The 16,361-nt window shown below is 39.9% G+C and overlaps 1 protein-coding gene across 6 annotated transcripts in view; it reads right to left on the bottom strand.

Moving 5' to 3' along the window:
- slco4a1 (solute carrier organic anion transporter family, member 4A1) overlaps nucleotides 1-16,361 on the bottom strand; it is a 143,011-nt gene that overhangs the window by 15,008 nt on the left and 111,642 nt on the right. For all 6 annotated transcript variants that reach the window (XM_072556438.1, XM_072556433.1, XM_072556432.1 and 3 more), the window contains 4 exons: nucleotides 12,469-12,623; nucleotides 8,542-8,737; nucleotides 6,591-6,756; nucleotides 3,927-4,099 (listed from right to left, as the gene is read on the bottom strand). In XM_072556438.1, coding sequence (XP_072412539.1) covers nucleotides 3,927-4,099; nucleotides 6,591-6,756; nucleotides 8,542-8,737; nucleotides 12,469-12,623 — 690 coding nt within the window. The remainder of the gene's footprint in view (nucleotides 1-3,926; nucleotides 4,100-6,590; nucleotides 6,757-8,541; nucleotides 8,738-12,468; nucleotides 12,624-16,361) is intronic.

Here is a 16,361-nt window from a genome sequence, read left to right as displayed (position 1 = left end):
CAATATTCTAACTTATGTCTATCCAGTGATTTATAGGGCTGAATTTGACCAGAAATCAGCTAAATATTCATTTTGGTGAGCTTCATAGAAACTAGAAGCAGGTATGGGCCTTTTGGTCCTTCAAGCCTTCTCTGCCATTTAACATGATCATGGTTGATCCTCTATCTCAATGCCATATTTCTACCTCTGCATCGTACTCCTCGATGCTTTCAAAAATCATTTTAAAAATTCTCTCTTCCTTGATTACATTCACTGACACAGCCTCCACAGCCTCCTGTTTTAGAAAATTCCACAGGTTCATTTCCCTCAATTTTCCTCATCTCAGTCCTACTGTTTACCCAGTATGCCTAGACTGTATCCCCAGGTTCTAGACTCCCCAGCCAGGCAAAACCTCTTCTCTACACCTAATCTGTCCAAACCTGTTAGAATTTTATACATTCCAATCAGATCCCCACTCATCATTCGAAACACGAGTGAATCCAGGCCCAGTTCAACTCTCTCGTCATATAACTGTCCTGCCTTTTGAATATCAGTCTAGTGAACCTTCACTGCACTCTCACAGAAGTACTCACCACTGCCTGGATATCTGGCACTGATGCCATATTTCACTCTTAAAAATTTACCACCTAGAAAGACACAAGGATAGGTGGAGAGACAGGTAGTGTTGAGGAAGCATGGAGACTGCTAAAGAACTTGAACAGGCTAGCAGAGTATGGGAAGAAGCAGATGGAATACAATATAGTGAAGTCCGAGGCTATGCACTTGGTAGGAAGAATAGAGGTGTGGATTATTTTCTAAATGGGGAAAGGCTCCAGAAATCTTAAGCACATAGGAACTTGCAAGTCCTAGTTCAGGATTCTCCAGAGGTTAACATGCAGGTTCAGTTGGCTGTTAGGAAGGCAAATGCAATGTTAGCATTCATTTTGAGAGCACGAGAATACAAGAGCAAGGGTGTACTATTGAGGTTGTAGAAGGCTCTGGTCAGACTGCCTTTGGAATATTGTGAGCAGTGCTTGGTCCCGTATCTAAGGAAGAATGTACTGGCCTCGAGGTTCACAAGAACAATCCCAGGAATAAAGGGCTTGTCAAATGAGGAGCAGTTGAGGATTCTGGGTCTCTACTCAAGGGAGTTTCATTGAAACCTATAGAATACGGAGAGACCTGGATACAGTGAACATGGAGAAGATGTTTCTACAAATAGGAGAGACCAGGACCTGAAGACACAGCCTCAGAGTGAAGGGAAGACCTTTTAAAACTGAGATGAGAAGGAATTTCTTCAGCTATGAGTGGGGAATCTGTTGAATCCATTGCTGCAGAAGGCTCTGGAGGTCATGTTATTGAATGTCTTTATAGATAGATAGATTCTCAATTAGTAAGGGGATCAAGGATTATGCGGAAAAGGCAGGAGAATGGGGTTGAACCTTGATTGAATAGAGGAGCAAACCCAATGGGCCAAATGGCCTAATTCTGATCCTATATCTTATGTTCTTATGGACAAGGGCAGCAGATACATGGGCACACCACCACTTGCAAGTTCTCCTCTAAGTCTCTCGCCATCTTGACTTGGAAATATATCCTTGTTCCTTCAGTGTCACAGGGTGGAGCTCCCTCCCTGATGGCATTGTGGGTGTACCTACACCAAATGGATTGGAGCAGTTCAAGAGCCAGCTTCCCAAGAGCAACTAGAGATGGCAGTAAATGCTAGCCCAGCCATCGCTGCTCACATTCTATGAATGAATTAAAAGATGGTATGCAGCAGGTCAAGTGTTGTCAGTCTGGAGGTGTCTTGCACAGCTCCTGTCACTTATCCCCGGTCCCTGTCTCACAAAGGTCAGGGACCTGGGGTATATGATGGATTGGGTGACAGAGCAGAGACTATGATACCAGACCCTGACAGATTGATCAGCGACTGCCACCCAGTTCACTATGGCATCCACATTCTGAAGGAAGATCCAGTAACACTGTAAAACATCAACAATTTTCTCTGCTCCACCCGGGTAAGTGTAACCATCTTCTCTCCTCACAGCCTCTCTTTGTCAGTGCAGCAACCTCCCACCAAGGCTTGTGTTCTACCACTTTCTCTGTTGCTTGTAACATCTTTCCTCAGTCATTTTCACTCGTCCTAACAGCCCACACTACATATCCAATCAGGCCTTAGAGCTGCCTACTTACTCAGTCACCACCTATTCCCAACCTGCACCAGCACTAAAACTGGGCCAGATACTTTCATCTCACTCAATTCCCTCAAATTGTCTCATTCCATGGGAAAATATCTCATGCTAGGATGTGACAGTCAGGACAGGCTGATCCTGTGGTGAGGCATAAACCCCCATGTCCTGCTAACCAGTAAGGATCATTGCCCATCGCTATGTTGCGCTCCCATTACTTTGAATGTACTTGTGACATGCCTGAACTTCTACTGTTTGTTCACAATGGATTCCTATTTGTTTCATGCAGGTATGAGTGGATCTGCATGTTCTCAGCAGCCAAGAGGCAGGTCCTGCAACACTACTATTCTTCCACCTCTGAGGAAGGAGCCACAGATCCCTCAGAGGATTGCCTCCTTTACCCTTCTGCACTGCCATCTTAGCAGGAACTAGTGGTAGGTTAAAGTCAGCAGCATGTGCTGGTGAACACAGCACTGCCCGTGTTTCTGCAGCTGGCCAAGGAAGGAATGCCCGGGTCCTTGGCACTTGCAGGACTGTTGGAGGCCTGGCTCGATGGTGTCAGAAATTCAGAACTTGATCGAAATATAGAAGCACAGGATCTGCAGATGAACTCAATATTTCTGCCATTTTACTCCCCCTCCTCCTTCAAGACACGTCTTAAGCTTTAACTTTTGCTTGCCTGTCCTAACATTTCTTGCGTGGCTTAGAACCAAATATGTTCAATAACATTCCTGCAAAGCATCTCAAGATGTGCAGCAACATTAGGGGCATTACATTATTCAGGTTGTTACTTTATTTGCATCTATGTTTGTTTGCTAACTCTAAACTTAAAAGTATTTAGAAAGATAGCAACATAGAAGATAGGAGCAGGAGGAGGCCATTCAGCCCTGCAAGCCTACCCACCATTCGTCATGATCATGGCTGATCATCCAACTCCATAGCCTAATCCTGCTTTCTCCCCATAATCTTTGATTCCATTCACCCCAAGTGCTGTATCTAGCTGCCTCTTGAATACATTCAATGTTTGGGCATCAATACATTCCTATGGTAATGAATTTCACCGGCTCACCACTCTAAGGGTTAAGAAATGTTTCCTTATCGCCATCCTAAATGGTCCATTCTGAATCCTCACACTGTGACCCCTGGTCTGGACACACCAACCATTGGGAACATCCTCCCTGTATCTATCCTGCTAGTCCTATTAGAATTTTATCAGTCTCTATGAGATCCCACTTCATGCATCGGAACTCCAGCAAAAAGTAAATGTAAGAATAACTTTTCACTTCATTATGCTTAAATTGAAAAGATCTTCTAAAGTAATTACAAAGACAGGCAAGAATGACTCTCTTAATGGCTAGTAACCAACTACCATAAAGGCAGAATGTCAGAGACTCTGACTCTGTTCCAATTTATATTACAGTCTAACCCAAAAGATGCAATTATTGTAAAAGGCTGAAGTTTGCAGATGCTGGGAAATGCTAGAAATGTTTACCAAGTCAGGCAGTTTGTCTCCACAAGTGCTGCCTGACCTGCCAAAATAAATAGCCAATTCTATAACAAATTAAATCTATAGCACATCTTTGCTGCTGTACACATTTATTATACTCTCGAATAAATTACTCATTTGGCAATGCTGCTAACCAAACCTGAAAAATTACAATAAAACTGAAATGAATTTGCAGTTTTTTTAAAAAAGAAAAATAATTTGCATTAGGTTAGAAAAAGTAAGCATAATGGGCTGCTAAATAGCCTTATTACCTCAGAGTTGCGGTGAGTGCAGGAATACTACCCAGAAATGTGAACAAAATCACAACGAAAAATAGCACCAGGAAGAGAGGCATGTGGGAACACGAGGAGTTACACTTTCCAGATTGTGCAGTACCCTGCCCAGATTGAAGGTTCTCCATAACACAAACACAATTGTGGTAAACCTAAAATTAAAATAATGCAAATAATAATTACATAAAGTCTCAGGTTGTGTGTGCATTGCTCATGTTCAATTCATTGATTAGAAGAAAAGGAACTTGCACCACCACACTGTATACCTATTCATTTTGCCTGAAACTGGAGTTAGTGCTGGAATTCAGGTTAGTCCAACCATTACATACATACACCAAGACTCAGAAGATCTCAATCATTTAAAGACATCATCACTCCCATTAACTCTCAGCACTCTAACAAATTGCATGCATCAATAAAGTGAAGAATTACAAGCCTATAAACAATCTCAAATTATATATTCAATGCCAATTTAAGATTTTTTTGGTAAATAATTATTACTGTCCATAAAAGGTATTTTTCCATTGACATTATGATGTGCAGACTAGATGGTTATTAGATGACATTTACCACAGGTTCATAATGAGGAAATATCCTACCTTGTTTAATCTCATTTATCTTCCTTTGACAAAAACAAAGAAGCCTATAAATTAAGGAGTCGTAGGATTCCTGCAGGGTGGAAGCAGGCCATTTGGCCTACGGAGTCCACACCGACTCTCCAAAGAGCACCCCATTCCAGACATACTCTCCCTACCCGGTAACTCTGCATCTCCCATGGCCATCCATCTAATCTGCACATCCCTGGACACTCTGGGGAATTTAACATGGCCAATCCACTTAACCTGCATATCTTTGGACTGAGGGAGGAAATTCATGCAGACATAGGGAGAACTTGCAAACGCCAAATAGACAATCACCCCAAGCTAGAATTGAACCGAGGTCCTTGGTGCTGTGAGGTAGCAGTGATAACCACTGAGTCATCCTGTTGCTATTATATTTAAAAGCAATCTGAATCCAAAGCAGTGAAGAGGAAAGTCACTAAAATAAAGAAAACAGTGGGTGCTGGCAAAAACTAGGGAGACAAAAGTGCCTTAAGGGTTAGTGCTTGGATTCATAAAACCTTATGAGTAGTCCAGTGTCAGAGGTTAATTTATGAGGAAAATTGATTTTCAAACATTCAATTGGTCTAGCTTCAGCAGCAATTCAGGCAGTAGGTTCCAGCCTTCCTGAACACAGTGTGAAGATGATTTCATCTCTGTAAAAATGTACTAAACTATAGCAAGTAAATACTTAATCTCTGACCATAATGAAAAGACAAATAGTTTGGTGGACATGGAGAATGCATGGAGGGTTCATGTGGTACAGTGGTACCATTCCTACCGTTGAGCCAGTAGGTCTGGGTTGGAGCGTAATTTGTCAAAGGTTTGTTAGCATTTGTCTGAACAGACTGAACATGAATGGAAGCAAAACAATATTAATTAATTAAAATGACATGTTGGGATTGTCAAATGGGCTCTTTTTTCTCTTTTAAGGACCAGGTCTTTTTACTTTGTGTTTTAATAAAACTAAGTATTGAAATGAGAAATTTCTGTTTTAAAAATAAGTGTTTGATAGGGCAGTGGTAGAATTTTAAGCAAGTAACCTGACACTTATGATGGACATTGTGGAAACAACTACTTGAACAAGCAGCAAATAAAGTTTGACTGGAGATGATTTGAAGCTATAGAGGTATATTGATGCAGCTTTTGCTGGTAACAATAAGTTGATTGGTCTATGGACTAGTGACCAGCTATCAATAGACCTTCTTGCTTGCCAACAACTGTTTGGTTGGTTCTCACATAACTGAACAGGCTTGGAGCTGTGAATAAGTTTCAGAAAGAGCGAGAGAGACAGAAATATTTATTTCTACCCCAACTCAGGCACGGTCTCTGTTCTCTGCAGTCAAAGCTCAACATAAACCTGAGGAAAATCAGTTCATCTTTCCTGCAAAGATTATAGTAGCTCTGACTTTTGACTGGTAAGTCAGAGACCTTTTATAAGTAAACCAACCATTTTGTATCTCTCAGCAACTAATGGAAGCTCTCAAAGAAAGATAACTGAAGCAATGTGCTGGCCAACCAGAGTTATAAAGATAATCTCAACAACAGTATCTGTGAACAACGATTACTGAATTGTCTTTCCAGTTTCCCCTCTCTGTCCATAACCGGTTTTACTGTCTGTATAAGGGAAAGTTTATAAGGGGATTACAATTTTAATTAGTACTGTTATCTGGCCCTGTTTACTGGTAATAAAGTCTAATTATCTTTAATATATAGTAATTCTTCTGCTGTGCAAAAACCTAACCTGCAGTTTCAATCAAGCAAATGGGGAAATTTTGCATACTTTTAAAAATCTTTAACTTTTGTGGTGACTCCAGGAATAGTGGGCTTGATTTCCATTACACTACCCAAGTGATCTATAATATTCTCCATAACTGTTTGATATGGTATCGTTAAATATCCATCATGCATTTTTTGTTTAATTAGTTAAAAAGAGAATTTGTTCATTCTGTTTAAAGGCTGCAAGTACATGCAGTTAAAAAAGAATTCCAGTCCTTTACAAAGGCTGTCAACTAATACACAAAGTAGAAACTTGAAAAAATACCTTTCTGCCATTGTCCAACAATGTTGTATTCAGTTCTGTGCATCCAGCATGGCATGGGGAGTAGTACATTAAACCATTTTCTCCACAAACTGGGTGATATACTTCCATTGAACAGTTACACTCAGTATTGCAAGCTGCAGTCACATTAACTGGACCATTATAAAAACTGTGGAAAGCAATGTCTCAGCATCAATCAGCACATTCCCTGGTTAATTGCATCACTGAAGCCTTAAAAAAGTATAAATCAAACAATTAACGTATTTACGCATCTTCCACATTTCATCTTAACAGTAGTGGGGTATCATTTCCATTATACTACCCTAGAAAGTTGTAACAATCTTCACATCTACTCAATAGAATATTGAACGGGGTTAACAGAATAAAGTATTCCTATCCATTCATACCTATTTATACATACCAATATTATGCAATCCGTAATAAGATGGAAGATTTCTGCAAATTATGCACTAAATATTGAAACTAAAAAACACAGATATAGAAGATTCTTGAATCCTGTGAGAAAGTGTGAGCTGCTTACATCACCCAACTTACTGAAATGTATCAGAAAGCTGTGCATATTCATACACAGGGCCATGTTCTTTGCAGACAGAAAGAACATACACATTCATTGTACTGATTTCATCACAACAGAATGAGAGACAGTCTTTCACGGGTTATTTCTTAAGGCGATAATCTACTTTGTTTGAAGCTTAAAGCCTGGCAATTAATTGTCAATCATCATTAATTGATGCATTTCCCCATGGCACTGCCTCCATAAGTGTCCACTTGTCATCCAATCAAGACTCTTATGCAACATAAATGTTGGTTTTCTCTTTAAATTGGTAGTGTTTTGAACTAACGTGGTCATTGTAAGATGAAAATTTTCACACAAAATGTGCCATTTTTCAGCAGATTTACAAGATTGCTTAAGGTTTAATGTTGAAGACTCCAAGACCAATTTGATGATATCATATAGTCCTATATGGAAAATCAGGGAGTCCATCTCTAAACCCTAGTGGGGTCATACATGTCTCCTTACTCCTGATAGATTTAGTGATAATGGCTAACTAGGCAACATAACCTGTGTCATGCTGTCATGCAATAAATTGCATCCTGTTATTAAGAACATAAGGACTTAGAACTAGGAGCAGGAGTAGGCAATTTAGCCCCTCTATTTGATATGATCAGCCCCCCATGGCTGATCTCATCTTAGCCTCAACTCTACTTACCTGCCTGTTCTCCAGAACCTTTCAACTCTCCATAGCTAATTAAAAATGGATCTCTTCCGTAAATTTACTCAATGTCCCAGCATCCACCACAGTCTGGGATAATGAATTCGACAGTTTATGACGATTTGAGAGAAGTAATCTCTCCTCAGTTCTGTTTTAAATCTGCTATTCTTGATCCTAAACCTATGACCTCTCATCAAATGACAATGCCTCTTCTTACTGAACCTCATAAATGGTTCATTCTCTGCCACTTGAACTAAACAGACCCCACGCACTCTGTATAGAAAGAAGGATTTGCAACACCCAAACAACCAGTAGATTATCATGGTTAGCCCCACAAGACATAAGATAGACAAGTTAAAATGAAGCAGATAATGAATAAGTATGCAGAGGAGATGAGAAATGAAACTCTGTCTGCACTAGAGAAGAAGTGGTAAGAAAAAGTCTGAACAACTTTCAAATTGACAAACTGTTTTTGTACAAGTACTAAGAGAGTTCAGTTAGGCATTTTGTTTGAAATAAGAGAGCATATGTAGTTCCACTAATTTCTCAGATTCCAAAGTAAATAAATTGTGAAATCTTGACTTAATTTTCAAAGGTGTATTATTTACTAATCTTGTTGACCATTAGAAAATAGATACTTCCTTGCATTAATGATTGAATACCAAAACTATATTAAAGTTTTAAAATTACCAAGTTTAAAATTAGATATGTGCTCATACCTGCCATTGAAAGTAGAAGTGATTCCAGCCACAGGCACGTTCGGGCAGTGAATGCAGACTATGAAAATAGCTAGCAAACCAAAGAACGTGCAAAGCAGACAAAACTTGATGATCCCAGCACAACGGAGTTTTAATTTATTCACAATAAATCCGCCAAGGAAAGTACCACCTCCACCTGCTGGGACTACAAGGTAGCCTAAAATTGGGGAAAGCAACAAAAAGGCCATTACAAATCCATTTAATTTAGATTCAGCAAGTGATCACATTTGTACTCTCAGTTTTTGACCATTATGTGTCTTTGCAGTAAATGATATGTGGTTGCTAACAATCATTCAAATAATTTAACATTCCTTATAGGCACAGATGAGCATATATACTTAATAAAAAACAAAAGAACAGTGGATGGGAGAAATTAGAAACTAAAATAGAAATTACTGCAAATGCTCAGCAGGTCTGGCAGCCCTATATCCTCCTTAGTCAAACTTCACCAAGTACATGATGACAAAGCAATTGGATTATTCACGAATATGGAATTAGACTTCACTCTTTGAAATATAAATCATAAATATTCATTTAATTGAGGCATCAGCTGCAATCTAAGTCATGTTTAATGGTATAAATTGTTTTGGATTTTTTTTTGGGAGCTCAAAAAAGGTCTGATTAAAGTTCCCAGACAATGATCAAGGACAGTTCAAGCACAATTTAAAACCTGAGCTCAGTACAACATTAATTTCCGAATCTGGAATTGACATACTGCACCCTTCTTACCTAATTCCACAGAGCACCCACAAGGAGCAACTGTGGAAATGGACGAACAAAAGGGGAAAAAAAATTGACATTTTTTTCAGCTGGGCCCTGAAATAGAGCCAAGGCAGGTCGGGGAAAATCTGCAATTCTCCCAGGGAAAAGCAGGGAAGGTTGGTACGGCTAAATTGCTGGGTCGTGAGGAGAAGACTCGGAAGAGATTTACCCAAGATGTTGCCAAGCATGGAAGGTTTGAGATATAAAGAAAGGTTGGTAAGGCTTGGACTTTATTCACTGGAATGTAGGAGGTTGAGAGATTACAGATCTGACAGAGGTTTATAAAATCATGAGGAGAATAGATAGGGTTCATGGTAGGTATCTTTTCCCTGGGATGGGGCTTTCAAGGTGAGGAGGCACATTTTTAAGGGGAGAAGAGAGAGAGATTTAAAAAAGACAAGAGGGGCAATTTGTTTATACAAAGGGTGGTTCGTGTGTGCAATGAATTTCCTGAGGAACTGGTGGATATGGGCAAGCACATGAATAGGAAAGATTTGGAGGGATGTGGCCCAGGAGCAGGCAGGTTGGACTAGTTTAATTTGGGATTATGCTCAGTATTGACTGGGATGGATTGAAAGGTCTATTTCTGTTTGATTCTATTACTCTATGAGACAGTTCCTGCTTAGAGACAGATTTATTCATTAACATTCATGTCAAAACATAATGAAATAAGGCACTACACAAGATGAATAAGGAAATCAACCATTATACCAGGTTTCATTGTCTTTTTAAGTATAAAAATGTCATTTCCATTATTTGATACAAAATACACATAATTAGTTATCAATATAGAAATTATCATGTAATTAGTTGTAATTATAAACTGTGATCTACTGTTTAATGAACAATTCCACTGTTTTTGATAGCAAACGAAAATCTGTCACACAATTATCATAGAATGGAATCCCTATTGTGTGGAAGCAGGCCATTCAGTCCATCAAGTCCACTCCAACCTTCTAAAGAACACCCCATTCAAAACCAACCCTGGATACTATGGGCCATTTGGCACAGCCAATCCATCTACTCTTTGCTACCTCCCCCTACCCTCCTCCCTGACCTATCAACTTCATCCCCACCCCCACTCACCTAATGTACCCTATGCTACTTTCTACCCACCCCCACCCTCCTCTCATTTATCGCTCCACCCTTCAGGCACTCTGCCTCTTTCTTGATGAAGGGCTTTTGCCCGAAACATCGACTTTCCTGCTCCTCGGATGCTGCCTGAACTGCTGTGCTTTTCCAGCACCACTCTAATCCAGAATCTGGTTTCCAGCATCTGCAGTCATTGTTTTTAATTAATCCACCTAACCTGCACATCTTTGGATTGGGCGAGGAAACCCACCTAGATACAAGGAGAATGTACAAACTCCACTTAGACAGACACTCGGGGGTGGAATTGAAGCTGTGAGGCAGCAGCGCTAACCAGAATTGTGTATTGTCTATTCCTCCAAAGTATAAAGGGCAGCATGGTGGCTCAGTGGTTAGCGCTGCTGCCTCACAGTGCGAGGGGCCCAGCTTCAATTCCAATGTAACTTGAGCAACATAAAAACATTATATTTATGGCAGTATGCCTCATCAGTGACATAACAGTTTCAAGAATCAGTCACTACAATTTAGAAATGGCCTGGTTTGTTAATATTTATATTGAATCTCTGCTTTTGGGCTCTTATTCTCATATCTTTATGATGGTTTCACTATGAGTTTAATGATTTATATTTTACTGGATCTCTCTTCGCTAATAAATGCCAATAACACTAAATAAAATGTAGGCCAGACACTGAAAGTATAATTACAGACTACATAATATAGGAAATGTACAAAAGAGGGAAAATATATCAGATCACTTGCACACGATGGAGGAATGTAGAATGGAGTTAATTCAAACCAATATATTGTGTTGGTGTATGGCCAAGTGTGAACATAATTTGTAGGTAGATTGCTTGGAATTGGACGCATGTAGTTCAGACAAAGCAAAAGTGCAAAACAGCAGGCCTGGATATATCCACAATACATAATGACATATCTGGTACCAAAGTATAACATCCCACATTAACTCGACCCATCAACTTGCAGTGATGCCTGGGTTAGGCTTGATGAGTTAGTGCACAGACTAAAATTACAGGGCCATACTAAATGAAGAGAAAAACACTGGCAATAACAAGAGATTTACGAAACCATATGCCGAAGTGCATCTTTAGAACGAGATGTGACCTCATTTGAAATTATATTTTGCTATTAAAGTTCTCACTGGAATAGACCAAGACCACATTTAACAACTAAGAATATGAACAGCCATAATTCACTGTTTACCAGAAGCAACAAGATTGTACACAACCATTAATCTGTATCATGGTCCAATGCATTTTAACCATCATAAAATCAGAAGATTAACTTCAACAGAGAGTGTCGAAGAGTCAGTTATACTGCAGCATCATTCATCCATTGGAATGACAAACTGCCCTAATGAGGATACAACTAGCTGCATGCTAAGTACCATAAGCAGAAGATTATATAGCAATGCACTGCTGCAATGAATGGGTTGGAATAGAACTTCACAGCCAAGTGCTTTATCTCCTGTCCCCTCAATTTTTCATTGCAACCTACAAGGGTAGATCAGAAGCATGATGAAATACCACAACTGCCAAAGCAAAGTACCTCATTAGCATGTATGACCTCCTGAAGGCAACTAGGAATTCTCAAGTTTTGTCTTGCCCTGTGACACATTCCACAGAAAGAATAAGAGCAACAAGTCCATATGAACTGTCTTGCCTCTGAACTCTTGATTAAATCACACACAATCCCAAACTGAACTTCTATTTCTTCACAATTACTGATGGATATTCTGGAATTTGCTCTCTAACAAAGTGAGAGTGTATTATCACAATGCCCATAACAGGTCAAAGGAAGGTCTATCAACAGCTTCAAAGGGAGATTGTTAAAAATGTTGCAGCTGAGTAAATATCTCGGATGATAGCAGCAATATGACCATCTCACAACCATTTTTCACTATTGAGTTAAGTGGCTCAGGTGAATAAAACATAATGTGGATATTCACTGGCTGCACTGGACTCCATTTTTAAAACTGTTGCAAAATAAATCTAAATAACTCATGTATTCTACTCTTACCAAATAGGGTTGCAGCTTGTGAGGCACTCAGACTAAACTGGGATTCAAGGAACTTTGGACCGAATGTAGACATGCCAGCTATTAGAGTGGCCTCTGTTGCTCCTGACAGACAGAGAAAGATGAAGGTTGGATTCCTCAGCAATAGCAATGCTGACCTGTGGACAGAAAGATACGGTCATGCTGTTAAGAGATGCATCAACAGTATAAGTGTCAAATCCTGTCACTTTTTCTTCCTCATTCCTTCTTGTTTTCTGCAGTGCACCAAAACAAATGAAATAGAAGGCCATTAAAATTAAGATATCACGTGTAATGATGAAGGCAACATTAAACGGAGACACAACAATTTAGGATTTATCCTTGGCTTTCTTTAAGCTCTCAGTCATATATGTTCTGGGAGGGGTTGCTAGGAGTTGGAGTCCAAGTTGAATCCGACTTTCCTTGTGAGAAAATCACACTCTTTCTCCTACCAGTGAAAATGGGAATAATCAGAAATAGTGGTGAGAACTCTGAATCCAGGACATCCATGTCATTTATAAAGATCCCTGTAGCCTCCCTAACTCTGGAAAATCTGGACCAATATTCCAGATTGGGTCTGGCCGAGAATCTATGCAGTTGATGCATTAGTTTTTCATTTTTCAATTCCAATCACCTTGAAAATCATGGATGAGACATATTTTTCTTTAATTAAACATTGGGGAAACCAATTCCATTAGTGGGGGTTATTATTGCTATTAATTCAAAAACTCAGCTAATGTCCTGGGGACCCAGGTTCAAATTCCAACAGGGTAGGTGATGAAATTTGAATTCAATGAAAAACATCTGGAATTAAGAATTACTACGACCATGAAATCTTTGCCAATTGTTGGGAAAACCTATCTGGATTCGGGGAAAGAAATCTAACCCTCACCTGGGTATAGACTACATGTGACTCCAGATCCACAGCAATGTGGCTGACTTTCAAGTGCATTCTCAAATGGCCTAGCAAGCCACTCAGTTGAATAAGTCTCTATGAAATCTCAACAGAGAAATGAAACTGGACAGATTATCAACCCAGACACTGAAAAAGCCAATGGCAGAAACATCCCTGTCAACACTGCAAAGTCCTCCTCACTAACATCTCTGAGCTTGTGCCAAAACTAAGAGAGCTGTCTCACTGAAGAGTCAAACAACAGGATGACCTAGTCATACTCATGCAATCATACCTTACAGACACAGTGTCCCAAGTATCAGCATCACCATTCCTGGATATGTCCTGTCCCACAAGCAGGACAGGGGTAGTAGCACATTGCTATACAGTCAGGATGAAGTTGCCCTCCTCAACATTCTGGGGGTTACCATTGACCAGAATCTCAATTGGACTCACGATATAAATATGGTGGCTACAAGAATGGATCAGAGGAATAGAGTACTGTGGCAAGTAAATCACCTCCTGACTCTTAAAGCCGTACCACCATCTACAAGGCACAAATCAGGAGTGTGATGGAATATTCCCCACTTGCCTGGATGGGTGCAGCTCCAACAACACTGAAAAAGCTTGACCCCATCCAGGTCAAAGCAACCTACTTGATTAGCACCACATCCACAAAATTCCACCACTGATGCTCAGTTGCAGCAGTTTTTCTATTAATAGCAATAATCCTCAGTAGCAGCAGTGCGCATTACCTACCAGATGCACCACAGAAATTCACCAAAGATCTCTAGACAGCACCTTCCAAAGCCACGATTACTTCCATCTAGAAAGACAAGGGAGCAGATACTTGGGAACACCACCACTTGCAAGCTCCACCCCAAGCCATTCACCATCCTGACTTGGAAATATATCGCTGTTCTTCCACTGTCGCTACCTTAAAATCCTGAAACTCCCTCCCTTATGGCATTGTGGATCTACCCATAGCTTGTGGGCCGAAGTTGTTCAAGAAGGCAGCTCACCACCACCTACTCAACAGCTACTACGACTGGGCAATAAATACTGATCAACCAATGACACCCACATCCCACAAAGTTAGATGCCATTGATTCCATTTCTCTCTCTCATTTCGGCTCCAGGCAAAATGGAGCAATCATTCTGCAATCTCAACATGACACTTAACCCTGAACTGAGCACCTTGTTTCGATATCTTCACCGTCACAAAAATTGCTCAATTCTACTTCCATAGCATTTCACATCTTAGCCTTGGCTTCAACCCATCTGTTGACTCGATCCCTCACCTATTCTTCTTTACTGTCAGAGTTGCATATTCCAATTCTTTCCTGGCTGTTCTCCACTTCTTTATCTTCCACCAATTTTAGCTCATCTGAAATACTGTTGTTTGACTCTTGCCAAGTGCCTTTTGTCCATGACACTGTCTTGATGCTCAATATTGATTTCCGATTCACTAATGTTTTAAAAACTTCATTAGCCTCGAGTGTAGGAAGTAACGCATGACACTCCGGTACATTGCTAGCTGTCACATTTAACTCTCCACCAGCCAGATTTCAAAAACAACACATGTAATAACTTAAGTTATAATAAATATCTGTGTGAGTGTGACCTCTAGAGTATAACTGGAACAGTGGTGCATGTTCTAAGTACAGAGGAACTTTGATCATCTGAAGGACACGGGCGGGAAGTATTTCGTTCAGTTAATTGAATTCTGGATAATTGAATGCTGGATAAAATAGTTTAGCCAAGAATCAGGACCTTGCGATCTTGCTGGATAATCTGATCTTCAGATAATGGAATGCCGGACAACAGACAATAGGTGCAGGAGTAGGCCATTCTGCCCTTCGAGCCTGCTCCACCATTCAATATGATCATGGCTGATCATACTTAATCAGTATTCTGTTCCTGCCTTATCTCCATAACCCTTGATTCTACTATCCCTGAGAGCTCTATCCAACTCTTTCTTAAATGAATCCAGAGACTGGGCCTCCACTGCCCCCTGGGCAGAGCATTCCACACAGCCACCACTCTCTGGGTGAAAAAGTTTCTCCACATCTCTGTCCTCTTTACTGTAGTCAGTATATATTTGCTAGCAGCTGGAATGAAATATCAAACTGTCGAAGTAGAGAAACAGCAGAATTCCAAAAATTAAAAACTCACAGAAAGCTTACAATTTGGGAAAGTCACTCAAGATGGTTCAGAGAAATATAATCGCACAATAATCTTCAAAATTCTCATCCTGGTGATCTCTCCAATGACTCAATGCTCCCGATCACTAGGAATTCCTCCAACCTCCCAGGGATTCTCTGCTCATCTAATCCTAGCCTCCAATACATATCTTCTCAACACAATTGGTGACCATTCCTTAAACTCTAACCTTACGAATTCTTACCCTTTTCCACTACGATCCACCTTAAAGCCTCTTTAGCAATGTTTTACAGTAGCCATTCTAACTTGTGTGTCTTAGGCTTTGTGTCAATTGTTTCATTACATTCTTCCGCATGCACAGATACTGCCAGAACTGCTGAGTTTCACCAGCAATTTCTGTTTTTGTTTCAGATCTCCAGCATCTGCAATTTTTTTTATCTTAATATATAAATGTGAATAACTTTAACTGTGAAATTTTAAGAACACTGACATTTTTCTACTTTCACAGTTTGACATTTCTTTCCTGCTGATGGCAAATAAAATCTTACTTTTAAAAACATAAAAGTATTTTTCCAAGTAAACATAGATGCTTACTTTTGTCTCAAGGTATTTTGTGTGTTACTTTTGAAATCTAGCTTGTGGAGTGTCAAACATGACGCTAAGAAACTGCTGGAGTGTCATCCTTATATTATTTCTTATAAGGGCGCTTCATGAAGTTTTCAGAAACACAGTGAATTATGGGGAAAGGTTAAATTGTCTGCTCAGGTTTTCATGCCTCCTTGTATTGAATAGATATGGCAGAGAGGACTCAACTCCAGGATTC

This window comes from Chiloscyllium punctatum, chromosome 37 (genome assembly GCF_047496795.1).
Source record: "Chiloscyllium punctatum isolate Juve2018m chromosome 37, sChiPun1.3, whole genome shotgun sequence".
Classification (NCBI taxonomy): Eukaryota; Metazoa; Chordata; class Chondrichthyes; order Orectolobiformes; family Hemiscylliidae; genus Chiloscyllium; species Chiloscyllium punctatum.
This window is presented reverse-complemented; position numbering and strand designations above follow the sequence as displayed.